Consider the following 14,764-nt stretch of genomic DNA (forward strand, 5'->3'; position numbering starts at 1 on the left):
TTAAAGAAAAGAAGTGTTCTTAGCTATGTTTGATGAAAATCGATCCAAGGTAGCCGCCGCGACAAAATGGCGGAATAGGTACATATTTTTCCACAGCTCTCTCAATATGGGTATCAAATAAAAAGGCTTGGAATACTACACTACACTTTGACAATACACTATGACAAAATAGTACACTATGACAACATTTAAATCCAACATGGCCGCCACAAGATGGTGAATTACATTTTTTTCCCCAACGCTTTCAATCGGGTATCAAATCTCGGGGTTTTTTTTAATTTTAAATTCATATATTATGTTTGATGACTGTTGCAGAAGTAATTCGCACGATGAGAAAGAGTTAAAACTTTCGTCGGAGCCGCTTCAGCTGGGGCCGCCGCCTCGAACCTGCTACCCACTCGTGGTGATTCTGGCACGCGACCAGCGGGACACGGCCGAGCTGAGGCCTGACGATACGGTGATATAGCCATTCATTTTTTAGCGAAGAAATAAGCGGTAAAATAGGCCCGTGCAGCGATACGTATAGACGCTTTGTGAGACTGATTTTCCTGTTACTACAAATTATGTAAATTAAATAAAAGAACATTAACATTTAAAAATTCTACGAATATGACAAATATACAGTTTGGTAATTAAGTAAGTTTAGGATAGGTTTAGGTTTAAAGACATTTATTCCCATAAAAAGACCTAAGTCACTTACATAGGAACCTTAGTTTTCTATAATAAATTAATACACTTCGCCATTAGACTAAACTAAATTCAATTTTAATATTATCTACTCATCCAATGTATTCGTCTTTAAATTTATTGGTATTACTTAATATATAAGAAGCTAATTTAGTTTTGAATACATTGAATGAGTTTACATTTCAGATCTTTAAACTAATGTAATATCAGCATATCGTCTTAGAAAAGTGCAGAAAACCTTTGTGGGGCTGAGTAGGTATATGCTTTTATAACATTATAACGAAAGTAATATTAAAATGTATGAGAACACATTTAATACAACGAGGTTACTAAACTATTTATCAATTTCTTAATGACAAGGTTGCTTGGAAGCAAGCAGCTTCGCTTTCATCTCTCACAAGATAGAACAACTGCAGAGTTGCCGGCTGCTTCTTGGTAGTATCTGCCTCCCGAACCTGTGGCAGAGTCACTACAAACAGCATAGTTGAAGTATTAAAAGTGCTTATATTAGGCCAGTGGTGTGCATAGAGGGTATGCACAGGGTATGCATATGATATAAAATGAAGAAAATCTCCAGTACGATTTATACAAAACTTAAGGATAGGCATTGTAAGAGTTATATAAAGCCTACCCTTAAGTATGAATAACTCGTACTGGGGATTTTCTTCATTTTATATCATCTGTATACCCTGTGCGTACCCTCTATGCACGCCACTGTATTAGGCCTACTTCAAAATTTTGAATTTTAAGATAACACAGAACAGCTTCTTAATGTTAGGGTTATCAATACTCGAATAGCAGAGATAATCAATACTCAGATTGCCTTACCATATATCACATTCCGCCGTGTGGTGACGGAAGATCATAATACAGATGTCACCATCCCGCCTCTTCCCGCGGGTGTCGTACGAGGTGTACCTACTGAGGACAGCAGCGATCTCGTTGCTACTACTACAATTTGCTATCACCAAACCGTGGTGCCCAGCGTGGCGATTTTGGGTGAACCCTCCCGTTCGAACAGGCTTTTAGGCCAGCAGTGGTCTGTTGATAATTCCCACTCAGCAGGGTATGAGCACGTCCTGCAACATGCCACCCTGTATCCATCAATTTGAGGCGTAGACTCATGTACCTGTACCCGTAATTACAAAAGCAACCACGACCTTCAGACCGGAACACAGCATTGCAACAACGCTGGTGTTAGCGGCAGAAATGAGCATGGCGAAGCATTCCCCGGACAAGCGCTGTTAGAAAAAGCTCAGCTCTACTGCTACTAAAATATCATCATCATCATCAACCCATTACCAACCCATTACCGGCCCATTACAGGGTAATTAAAATATCACTTGCTTCAACGGTGAAGGAAAACATCGTGTGGAAACCTACATGCCCGAGAGTTCTTCATACCGATCTCAGTAAGCCTTTTGTTGACGGGGGAAATCTTCTTAAAAGATACCCAATTCTCTGTGGGAGAATTTGGGTTATGTGGGATTTCTACCCACTAAAACCCCCTCGGTAGCCAGCCTCAGGACGTAATGGGAGGTGCCTCACTTGCACAACTAGTGTTGCCCAAATTCAGTCTTGGTCTTGCAGTCTTGGTCTTGTTCTTGCGTTTTTGCAAGACCAAGACCAAGAACAAGACCGCGTATTTTTAGCAAGACCAAGACCAAGACTGACCGTGCAAGACTTGAGCAAGAACAAGACATAGCCTGCAAGACTCTTGCGTCTTGCAGCTAGGACTTAGCGCTATTTCACGGAGTAGTTAGGTGTAACAGTTCGGTGTATAGGTAGGTAGGTACGCTTAGGAATTCTATGAGACGCAAAAAACTATATCAAAGAATATGAAAAACTGGACCTATGCGCATTACGACTAATACCATAAACATAGCGAATAAAAAAATATCTATTAAAATCAAACTGAGTGCATGCATAGTTATGTTTTAACCATCGGCACTTTGATAATGCGGCATCAAAGGTTTTGTACTTACTTCTCAAAGAAATTTGCCGCTTTTCGGAAGTACATGGTTATGATACACGCGCCGGCGGCTTCTTTTGAAATCTAAAACAATCGTTGCCGCCGCGCCGAAATCATAACATTTGACACTATTCATGCAATTCATGAATAAATAAGTTTCAGAGTGCTTAGAATGAAAATGAATACATTATACTGATCACGCAAGTAGTATTATGATTAGGATAAAATGGTGAGGATAGGTAGTAGATGTCATAATAATTCATTCTAGTAAGTAATTATAATATTGATTACTTATATGGTTTTAAACTAATTACTTAGGTACTATTATTGTACATTTAGTCATTATATTTCTTAAGTTTTTACAAGTTGTTTTAGCAAATGTAAGCTTATAAATCATAAATGTTTATTAAGAAACAGTTACTTCCATGGAAAACGACATATAGGTCAGTTGATTTTTCGAATTTCGTATCAAATCTTCAGTTATTTATTAATCTGCTTGATCTTTACTATGGCTATGTTAATTCAAGCTCACAATGTTCCAATTCTAATACGTTTTTCTAAGATTTAAAGTAAACTTTAATAAATAGTAATAGACTAATAGGTAATTGCAAGACTTGCAAGACTCTTGCTGCAAGACCAAGACCAAGACCAAGACTGGGAGCGCAAGACCAAGACCAAGACCAAGACCAGGTGTATTGGCGCAAGACCAAGACCAAGACTGGCTAAGTCTCGTCTTGTTCTTGCATTTGGGCAACACTATGCACAACGCTTATAGCTCGTCACGGGAAGATTTATGATTCCCTATTTCCTGTAGGTACGTCACTTTGAGGTAAGGCAACACCTTGTCTCTTCTTGTCTTCCCAGGGTCGTAAGTAGAGGTGATGACGTGCCTACTAGACCCCGTCAGACCATTCTCGACCCTGATGTCCCTTCGTCTGGAACTATTGAGAAGGTGAACGAGCGTGATTAGCACCAGCTCTCGGGCGCTGTCTTCTCCGAGCAGGATTGGCTCGCTCTCGATCTCGCTCAGCAGCCTCCTTCTCGACTAGTACAGTTTCGGAGAAGGAGACATTGCTGCTATCACTGCTGTAGGAGAAAGATCTCTTCCAACGTGGCTGATCAGTATATGGCGCTCCTGGTCCCAGGCAGAGCACTCTTCGAGTGTATGCTGCGCGGTGTCCCGGTGTGATCTCAGTGGGCCTACGAAGTCTACGAACCCTTGCCCTATAATCATCAACCCCATCACCGGCCCACTACAGGGCACAGGTCTCCTCCCACAATAAGAAGGGGCTAAGGCCATAGTTCAACACGCTAGCAAAGTGCCGCTTGGTGTACCCCACACCATTAAGAACATTATATAGAACTCTCAGGTATGCAGGTTTCCTCGCGATGTTTTCCTTCACCGTTGAAGCAAGTTTAATACCTTAAAACGCACATAACTTAGAAAAGTCAGAGGTGCGCTCTGGGATTCAAACTCGGCCCCCCGAAAGTGAAGTGAAACTGCTACCCACTGGGCTAACACCGTTTCTACTTAAATATAATGGAGTTTTATTTCCAGGTGGCGTTAATAAGCGTGGTTCACATACAAGACGAGCAGTGTCGGCTGCCCAGCGGCATCATCGCGCAGTATCTCAAGCAGGCCAATGGACACTTGTCCTGTTTGAAGGTAAGCAGCCAGATCCCAGGCCCCAGACATTTGCAATTTTGTTGCATTTTTTTTTTCTCTCTTGCTTTATGTTTATATCTCTGTAACTACTATTTTTCTTTGGTGTACAATAAAAGTGTATTCATTCAATCATTCATTCATACCGCAACGTGCGTTTTTACATACTTTTTAGCACATATAACGTGTAAATGAAAACCGTAATATAACTTCAAATGCTTTAGAGCTACATTATTTACTGTCTTGGAGAATTATCTGTTAAACCGAAACGCTTATAGTTTTTAAGTAAACTACTGCCATAATTTTTACTGAAAGAAATCAGATACAACGTAACATCACGTGCAAAATTAAAATCCAAGTGACTCCTATCACTGTATGAGGTACGCGTCGCGTAGCGTTGATACTATGCGCGTGTCGGTATTTCATCTTCAATAGGGTTGTCATAAATAAATACTCCCAATGTTTTGAATTAGTTTGTATGGAAAAATAAATATGATTCTTTTGATTAAATATTTTTACAGGGTAGTTCCTTATGAAATATACTTATGCAACTTTCAACAGTATTTCGTAATTCGGTTACACGTTGTTTGTTTATCCCGGTTAAACCAGATTGGTTTTTGTGGTGCATATTATTTTACCAATAATGTATTACGGGGAAAGGATAGAATTGTATCCTCAGCTCTATCAACTCTCCGAGCATTGGCGCACGTGTAGAAATAATGTCCAAATAATAGACGTGTAATAATAAACGGGGATAAACGTCTCCTATTTCCTTTTGCCGTGCTTTGGCAGGTGGATACGATATTTTTTTCCCTTGCCAGGAGCTATAATCGGGGCGCTATAATTTTTTCCCCTGCCTATGCTGAGGGATACAGGCGCGCCCCGAGCACTTCCTTGAGACTGTCTACTCGTTACATAAAATAAAATAAAATAACAAATAAAACATGTACTCGTATATTAATGAAACACTTGACTGCCAAAAGACGTTTCTTCACATTTCAAAAAGGTTTTATACAGCAGCCAGATTTAATTTTAAAAAAAACGTGTTCGACTTATGTACAAGCGTTAGAAGTTATACTTCTTTGGCGTAACAAGATATAAAAATCTTTTTAAAAATTTTATCTTTCGCCTTACAACAATAGACACACATTGAAAGTTTTATTATAACGCATATATTTTGTCTTCAATATCCAGCAACTGTACGTGACGGGCGAAGCGGGCGAGCCGTGCGACACCGGCGAGATGAGCGAGGCGGGCGGGTACGCGCGGGGCGAAGCCCTATGCTGCGTGTGCGCATCTGCGCCGCTGTCACGGGCGCTGCTGCCGTGCCGCCACGCGTGCCTATGCGCACGATGCTTACGTAAGTAACAATAATAATAATCAACCTTCTAAATGTAAAGGAAGAGATGAACAAAGGAAACTACAAGCGTGAACTCAAAACAAATAGTTTTTGGAGCAACCTATTTAGTAGCAATGCAATAACTATGACCTTCATACATTTCCCTAGCAGCGATGTTTCAATGAACGCTATAATGCGATTTATTTACCTACCCACAAGTATAACCACAAGTATAAGTTACTTTTTTTTTTATTTGTTTGTACTAACGTGATCTTAGTTCTGAATGTTTTATTAGATAACATAATGCACAGTAAAAGCAACTGTGGTTTCTGTGGCAATTAATGAAACACAATTTAGCATGTACTTTTTTAGAAAATAAACTTATAATAATAAGAATTATAATATAAATAAATATACCACGACAATACACACTTCTTCTTTTAGCCCCAAAAGTAAGCGTCGGATGTGTTGTGGGTACTAAAATAATTAAGGTTTTTTTTGTATAAATCATATACATAAATACTTATAATATACAGATGAACACCCAGACACTGAAAAACATTAACGTTCATCGCACAAATATTTTCCAGATTTGGGAATCGAACACACAGCTTTGGACTCAACTTTGGGCAAAGTGTGTTAACTTTGCTTAGTTTCAATCAATCGATCGTTAATTACATTATAAATGCCTTCCCCTGCCCTGGTTACGCTCATGGAAAGTCGACATAACTGTCCACTAACTAATGGCCGCTATCACTAAACCTAGGAAATTCTACAAAAAGAAAAACGTTACAACAATTCAAAGTCAAAGTCAAAGTCAAAAATATCTTTATTCAAGTAGGCCCACAGGTGGCACTTTTGATGCGTACATAAGAATTACACGGTAGTGAGATGATGGCGATAACCACATTCGTAAACTTAAAACTAAAGCTACGAGGGTTCCAAACGCGTCCCGGTCTATTCATATATGATCTATTCATATATGACTAACGACTAAAGGCGCCATCTAAAGTTGCGACACCGGTTTAGCGGTGTGTTATGTTTATGGGATTCGTAAACTGACACTTGACAGATAAAACAATATAACCATCCATACCAAAAATTAAAAATGATTATATGAGGATTATATGAGTTCCCTAGTGGAAATCGATAGGTGAGAGTTATATACATATGCCTATGAATCTTCTTAGACTAGTTGTTACTTAGGCATTGGTGCAGTTGTTACGGTGAAGTAAAGAGCTGTATTTTTTTCCAAGAAATTTAAATAGTTTACTTTTTGTTTGCTAATTCATGTTTGAACACACAAATTTTCGCCACGGAAACAATTTGCACACAATCTGAGCTAATATTTAACAACATTTACTGTATATTACTTAAATTAAGCTTAATTTGCTATACTCCGCGAATAACAGGAGAATCTGTAATTGTAAATGGTGTAATTTATAATTTCTTCAATCCTTACACCAAACAGATCTTCGGAAATGTACCCTCTACGCACGTTTTCATAATATATCATGGATTTCCGCAAAGTAACGCCTGCTTCTATCCAACATTTAATTTAATTTATAAGAAAATAAAACATACCAGTGAAATGCACTTTTCAACTCAAAACAACAATAATAAAGTCCTAACTAGTTACTTATCAATAATTTTAAATTATTATTACTTTGGTTGCCTGGGAGAGATTACTTTGTAGCGATAAGGCCGCCAAATTGTATACTTTTTGTTAAATTTTTATTTATAATTTTTCTAAATGTTTATGTGGTGTAGGTACAATAAAAGTGGTTTCATTCATTCATTCATTCATTCATTCGTTCTTTCATTCATTCATTAATCTGTGAACTAGTTCTAACTCAAATCATAACTAAACTTAACTTTAATTATTTAGTGAATTGCATTTCGGAATAGTCGCGCAAAATTTTAAAGAGATATTTACTGTAACACAAGCCCGGCTTTTCGGCTTCCATGGTAGTACCGCCACTGCTTAAAGAGGGTTTGCCCATGATCACAACGCTGGGCAAACGCGCTGGTGATTACATTCGGTAGTAGTAGCACAGAGAACTCTGCTGACCGTTCTCTGTTATGTTCTCTTAGTACGACACCCGCGGGAAAAGGCCGGTGGTAACAACTGTTTTCTGATCTGCCGCCACCACACTGCTAATAAATAATACAGTAAACTACGTTCCTAACCTCACCTCAGTAACCTTTAGTTGACAACGCCTCCGGTCTTACATAATCTATAAATATTCATATCGGATTAATTATGAATTCCGTATACATTATTAGTTGGCTTGTTAACAATCTGTATGACGTCCTGAATGAAAGTAGACAGGTCATTTGAATATTAGGAACAATAACAGCGTTTAAAATACAAATAGGTCAAGTGCGAGCCAGTGTCATGGCACTGAGGATTCCGTACTGCACTGTATAAAATATATATATACAATAGAATATATATATATATATATATAAACACGTGTATAGTACTAATAGTGTATACTAGTTGACCCGCGCAACTTCGTCTGCACCAAATCGGTTATAACAGGTTTCATATGCCTTGCGACTTGCTTGCCTGAATGAAGATCTGATAAATATTTTAAGAGATAAACTCCTCAACAATATATCAGATCTTTATTAAAATTAGACAATACATGCTTGATAGCATATATACACTTTCAAATAAAAAAAGAATAATTAAAATCGTTTTAAATTTAACGGAGCTATGAAGCAAAATTTATAAATATTTTCATCCCATTTCCCGGAGGTTTTAAAAGTATTCTATATGTTGACCCGTAATATCAGCTACTACTATACCAAAAATTAAATAAATTCTGTTTTGGACTGTTAAAATTTTCAAAAAATATCAAATGTACAGAAATCTTCCAGTTACAGTTTTTTATAAGTAAAGATATATATATATATATATATATATATATATATATATTATTTATATATTTGTGTAAAGTTTAAATCTTATTTATTGCACCACCTCTTTTCTATGTAGCGATAAGGGCACCAAACGTAAAAGTACTCTTGCTCTATGTTTTTATCTCTCTGACTACTTTTTTCTTTGCTGTACAGTAAAAGTGTATTCATTTATTCTACACTTCGCAGGGCATGCAAGGAACGTGTCTTATAAAGTTTCGCCCTTTATCCCGTCAACCGGAGGAGTAGGTCTGTGATTAGGTAACCGAGTCATGTTTACTTCAGATGGGGGAGGGGAAGGTAGCCATAAAGCTTTTCCACCACCCGCACGGTACGCCCTTATGTAACAAATCAATAATATCGGTACAGATGTAAATAATCTAAGTCGAGCGCTGACTAATATTATTCTTTCGATGCGCATTGGCATTAACTGCTATCGTATCCACGCGTTATTAAGTATGCGTTGCGCACGCGCACACTGCGATCTGAATCGCACAACTACAATTACAAGGTTGCGGTCACGAATACTGATCGAGCGATGCCTCCGCTATCGGGATTCGCTCAGCGGCTGCGTTTGTGTTCTTTAATACCGAGATGATAATCGCGGTGAAGATATCTTTTTTTTATAGGTTTAATTGTCGGTTCAAATAGATAACCCACCTGATGGTAAATGCATGCCTTACGAAATGTAGCACGTTGCACGTTACAGGACGTGTTCCTTACACGTACGTACCGTGCCGCCCTGAGACCGAAACCCACCCACTAGGCTATCACCGCTTTATCATAATCCATCATCAAATTTACAAAGTAAGCTTTATAAGTATTTATGAAAATTATTCATAAAAATATTAATCAGTCATCTTGGTACCCGTAACACAAGCTACGCTTAATTTGGTAGTAAAGAAAGAAAGAAAAATCGTTTTTACTAACACACATTTGTGTAAAATGTTACATTTAAATTGTTTAACATAAAAATGTGTGACAAATGAGCTGACTCTGTATAGATGCGTACTTAAAAGCGTAGCACTGGTTGTAAGCCATCGCCCGAATCCTTGCGACTAAACAATAACAAAACAATCTTAAAAAGGGACAATAACACAGAATATAATATTTAAACAAACGAAAGTTGCACATTTATAAAATTTAACAAAACTAAGTACGAGGTAAATAATAATAATAAAACCACTACTATACAAAGATTAAAAAATTTACCTACTATTATGTAAACAAAAAACAAAAGCTATGAAAATAAATAATAAAGACACAAAAACTAAAAACTAAAATAAAACTAGATGGCGATGTATGTATTGCCGTAGTATATTTATTTATTATTTATTTAAGTAACTATCAAAGCAACCTTTGATGTTACACGTATGTGAACTTTTCCACTGTATAAAATACATAATAATTCCGATCACGCCCCGTACATCCGATCGCATCGGTGCCAATGCCAGCGTAAACTTTGGACCTTCCCGCCGACCTCTGGCGATCTCTATGGAACAGATAATGACCGATCGCGACCCTACGTGATCGCCCGTGCTAACGAGGTGATCAGAAGTAAGATGCAGATAGAACCATGATAATAATAAATAATAAATAAATATACTACGACAATACACACATCGCCATCTAGTCCCAAAGTAAGCGTCGCTTGTGTTATGGGTACTAAGATGACTATTGAATAATTTTATGAATAATATATCTACCCAGACACTGAAAAACATTCTTGTTCGTCACACAAACATTTTCCAGTTGTGGGAATCGAACCCACAGCCTTGACTCAGAAAGCAGGGTCGCTGCCTACTGCGCTAATCGGCGGTCAAATGATAGTTATCAACCCATCACGGGCCCGCTATAGGGCAATGGGTCTCCTTTGGGAACAAAAAGATTTAAAGTCATACCGGCAGATGCGAGCGCCTCTAGCAAACTTTGTGAAGACGTAGCGCACTTTAACTTGTGTTTTACGTCAGTCACAAAAAAAAATCCGTATTCGGAAAAAAAAACTTATTCGGGTTTCAGTTTTTAATTATTATTAAAAACTCCCCTCTCCCAAAGGAACCGAGCTTAATGTCGGGATAAAAAGTATCCTATATTACTTCTAACACTTCCAAGAATATGAGTACAAAGTTTCATGAGGATCGGGTTAAGTAGTTTTTGCGTGAAAGCGTAACAAACAAACTTACATTCAGATTTATAATATTAGTAGGGATGGTTTTCCACTTACCATCAGGTGCCCCATCTACTTGGTCCGTCAATTATTACTATTAACAAAAAATATATATATCGAACTCCGTGCTGTTATCCACTGGGAATTGTGAAGGGAAAAAATGTAATAGGTAATAAAACCTCATCAATTCTTGGCCCGACCCGGAAATCGAAACTCCTCAATCGGACCTCACGATTTATAGTTAAACTTGCCAACCACGAGACAAAGAATCAGGCAGACAGTTAGAGGCTAACCTAATTGTACTTTTTTAAATTTCCAGCGAAACTCGACAAGTGCCCAATCTGCAGAAGTGTGATCACCAGCTACTTCTGCATCCGAAACGAAGAAGAGCCCATGGAGCTGAAACAGCAGTTCCCGCTGAACCGCCGTCTTTTGAACCTGTTCCACTACCACTAGCAGGGAGGCAGACGTTTTAATGGAATCTACAAAGGGGTCGTCCATTAATCGTGTAATGTTTTGACCCACCCTTTTTTACAGAGACGAATACCACTTCATTGGGGGGAAACGGAGTGGTTATGTGGGGCTTACAACAAATACTGCATATTCCTTAATGGACGTATGGGTAGTACCAGATCGCGCTAAACCCCTCTGCCCTAATGATAAATGGCGAGACTCCCCGCTCCCAAATCACATTTGCTTTGGTACAAAGTATCTTAAATTCACACGTGTCACTGGCGGCTTTTCGGTTTAGAAATCATGCGTTACACAAAATGTAGATAAAATAAAAACACATTTTATCTCACTCTGTGATTCTCCCCCTTACGGGGATTCGAGGCATATGTAATAAAAGGGCAATCCCTAGCCGCGGGCATTACCTTGCTGATTTCAAGAGCTGTTTTTCGGTGGGGAATCGTGCGCTCCCAACCTTCCTTCCACCTGTGATATTTTGAGATTTATCTGAACCCTTGTGGGTCTTGTGCCCCCTACACGAGTCACACGTGATAAATGGGCAGTCCCAAGCTGCTGACATAGCCTTGCTGATTTCACGGTCTGCTTTTCAGTTTATTAATCGCGCGTGGTAAATGCACATTGTATCTCTCCCCCTTCCAGCCTTGCTGATTTCAAGCCGAAGTTTTCAGATTGAGAACTAGATGTGACGTCACTGACTAACCTCAAACACCGGCGGCTCTGGTGCGTACACTACTTTAAAGACAAAGATACAGTGTTATAAAATCATATCCTGTCCTAAAAGTCTATAATAGGCGATTGCTGGGCAGACTGTGCTGTGAATTCAGTAGATAGTAGTAGTGCACGGAGAATGCTGCTGCCCGTATTGAGTTATATTCCCTTAGTCGCCTCGTACGAAAACCGCGGGAAGAGAAGGGGTGGTGACAACTGTATTCTGAACTGCCGTCGCCACACATCAATATTAAAGTTATAAAATAACTATCAAAATTTGATGTTACCACGTGAAAGAAATTTAATCTAATTACCTGATAAAATTGTTGAACCACTTTTAGCACATCGGGTTAAACTTTTCAATGATTACTGATTCATCTCTCAAAGAGAATAACTATATGAGTTTATTTCTTGAATGCACGTTTTTGAAAAACATTTGTTACATGATTTAAAAATAGGTGCGTTCAATGAAAAACTCATTTAAAATACATTTTGCATTATCTGTGAACGTTTCCTAGTTTGACTCTACACATTGTAATTTTCTGTCGACATTAAACTTTTTTTTCTTTATTTATTAAGCAACATTATCCGATCCGATAAGATTTTAAATCATTATTCGGTAGGAAGCTATATTCCAATAGCAGCACTGTCACTAGAAGATCGAATCTAGCTGGACTGAAAGGTTCTCCCAACAGGTTTGCCCATAATCACCACGCTGGGCAGAAGTGTTGGTGATCGCGGTGGATGGTAGCAGCATGGAGGACGCCGCTGCCCGTTCCCCGTTATATTCCCTAAGTCGCCTCGTACGACGAGGGTTGGTGACACCTGTATTCTGATCTGCCGTCACCACACTGCACTACCCCTTATCCAATTAAGTTGTTATTGCGGAAACATTTCTTTATAGTGTTTTATTTTTCTGTAGCATATGAACAAAAATAAATATAGAGACTACCCTTTTGCTAGTCTTCATTGCTTTTAATTTTAGGTCGTTTCATATTATTTTTAATAAAAAAAAAGGATACTTGTGAATGGTTAATTGTGTAAAGCAAAAGATATTCATCGAAAAGTTCATTTTAATTTTTACTGCTTTCGTTCCTAAAGTTAATATTAAGGTTTATATTATGTTATATGAATTTTGATTTCGCATAGGCCGAGTGCACACTTGTGTATAAATTATTATTATACAGGGTGACATAAAAATACCAGAAAGCTCTCGGTGTTGTAGTTCCTCTCATTAAAACAAACAACTTTAATTTTACGACTTTTCAAAATTTAGTATTAATTTATTTCACACAAAAAAAATATCAATAATATGTTATTTCTGTAAAGTTTCATTACACTGTGGAACCAAATACTTATGATTCGACAACGTCGCGTAGTCGGGTCAGTGACCGCATGATAGACCGCGTGGTGCGGGCGCCGATGCTGATGTTACGTTACAGAGTAGTTACAAGTAGAGTATCTATATAAAATATTTAATATTTCATCATTACATATAATATTTCACAAACTATCGAGTTAAAAAAAAGACGTAGAACGAAAGTTGTTACTTTAATGTAAACAACTGCAGAACGCGAGCATTCAGATATTTACTATTTAACCCGGCGTATAACACTTTTTTTTGTTAAAATTTGTTTGGCTTTAATAGCATTATGGTTAATTTTGACGAAAAAAGAAGATGTCTGTTACCATATTGTAAAGTAATATTGTCCTTGTGTGAAAAACACTACTAGTTTATACTGTACCAATCTCGAGCTCGAAATACCTTATTTAATGGGAATAAGGTTTCTTTTCATCTGTAAAAACCTTAATAACGATATTATGCTATAGCTTAATACCGTTTTAAAGTTATAGCTCCATCACTTTCTATTAAAAAAATATAAGAAAGCCCTACAGAGTAAAATAGAACTTATTCCCATTATCATAAAGTCCTCCGAGCATAATGTAATGTAAAATAAATAATGTTACATAATCAATGAGAAACCCTTTGGCATTACATGATTTGAAGAGTACTGAGCTGTCGTATCCCAATTTTAAAATATATTAAATATTCATGAAAAGCTATTTTCTTAAACCAAAAGGTTTTCTTATTTCTCTACTCTTTTTCTAAGGTTTCATAGCAAGAAAATTCGCATTCTTACATTTCAAACATACCAGATTACGTTACCATATCGACAAAATTATATTTATCATTATCTTTTAAAGATTTATGTTTTATTGTTATTAAAGTGTGTACTCGGTCGTAGTTTTCACCATTGTTACACCTATTTTTAAATTTAATTTTTACTTGGTTCATTCTAAACTAATATTAGACTAAACTTTCCTATTTATTTTGTCTTTAAAACTGAGCACGTACGTGTAAATTAAAAAAAGAACTAGTATAGAACAATTAAGCGTGTGGGTGCAATGTATGCAACTGTGATATCGAAATGCTTTGTGAATTTGCTATGCAATAGAATAATGTAAATAATTTTTAATGTTAAGTAGATTTTAGTAAGCCTAGGACTTCACTAGCAAATTTGAACTTTCTTTGCATGGAAATGTAAATATTTCAGCATTGTGCCGCAAATAACTTGGCTGGATTTTTTACCACTGCGCCGCTTGCGTTCAACTCATGCCAGTGACGTCATTCACATTATCAATACTACAAATACGTTGCGTGCTGCTCTGGCGATCAACTCGTGCCTATGACTTCATTCGTGATATCATTACGGCTCTGGTAGTCTAGTCGTGCCTATTGGCACCGTCATACGTATTGTTAGTACTGTTAAATTCGTTGCGCCAGTGACGTCTTTAACATTATCAATAATACAAAAGCGTTGCGTGCGGCTT

The 14,764-nt window shown here is 37.5% G+C and overlaps 1 protein-coding gene across 2 annotated transcripts in view; it reads left to right on the forward strand.

Annotated features, from left to right (window-relative positions):
- Positions 1-12,948, forward strand: part of LOC120632255 (cell growth regulator with RING finger domain protein 1-like) — a 43,368-nt gene extending 30,420 nt beyond the window's left edge. Inside the window, exons 4-8 of one of the 2 annotated variants that reach the window (XR_005659073.1) lie at positions 316-457; positions 4,218-4,325; positions 5,517-5,682; positions 11,073-11,261; positions 12,628-12,948. Coding sequence is in view for 1 of the 2 variants with exons in the window: in XM_039902076.1 (XP_039758010.1) it covers positions 316-457; positions 4,218-4,325; positions 5,517-5,682; positions 11,073-11,209 (553 nt within the window). In the remaining variant the exon portion in view is untranslated. Of the gene's footprint in view, positions 1-315; positions 458-4,217; positions 4,326-5,516; positions 5,683-11,072 lie in introns of both variants that reach the window. The other variant, XM_039902076.1, reaches the window with a different exon arrangement.
- The last annotated feature ends 1,816 nt before the right edge of the window (positions 12,949-14,764 follow it).

This window comes from Pararge aegeria, chromosome 19 (genome assembly GCF_905163445.1).
Source record: "Pararge aegeria chromosome 19, ilParAegt1.1, whole genome shotgun sequence".
Classification (NCBI taxonomy): Eukaryota; Metazoa; Arthropoda; class Insecta; order Lepidoptera; family Nymphalidae; genus Pararge; species Pararge aegeria.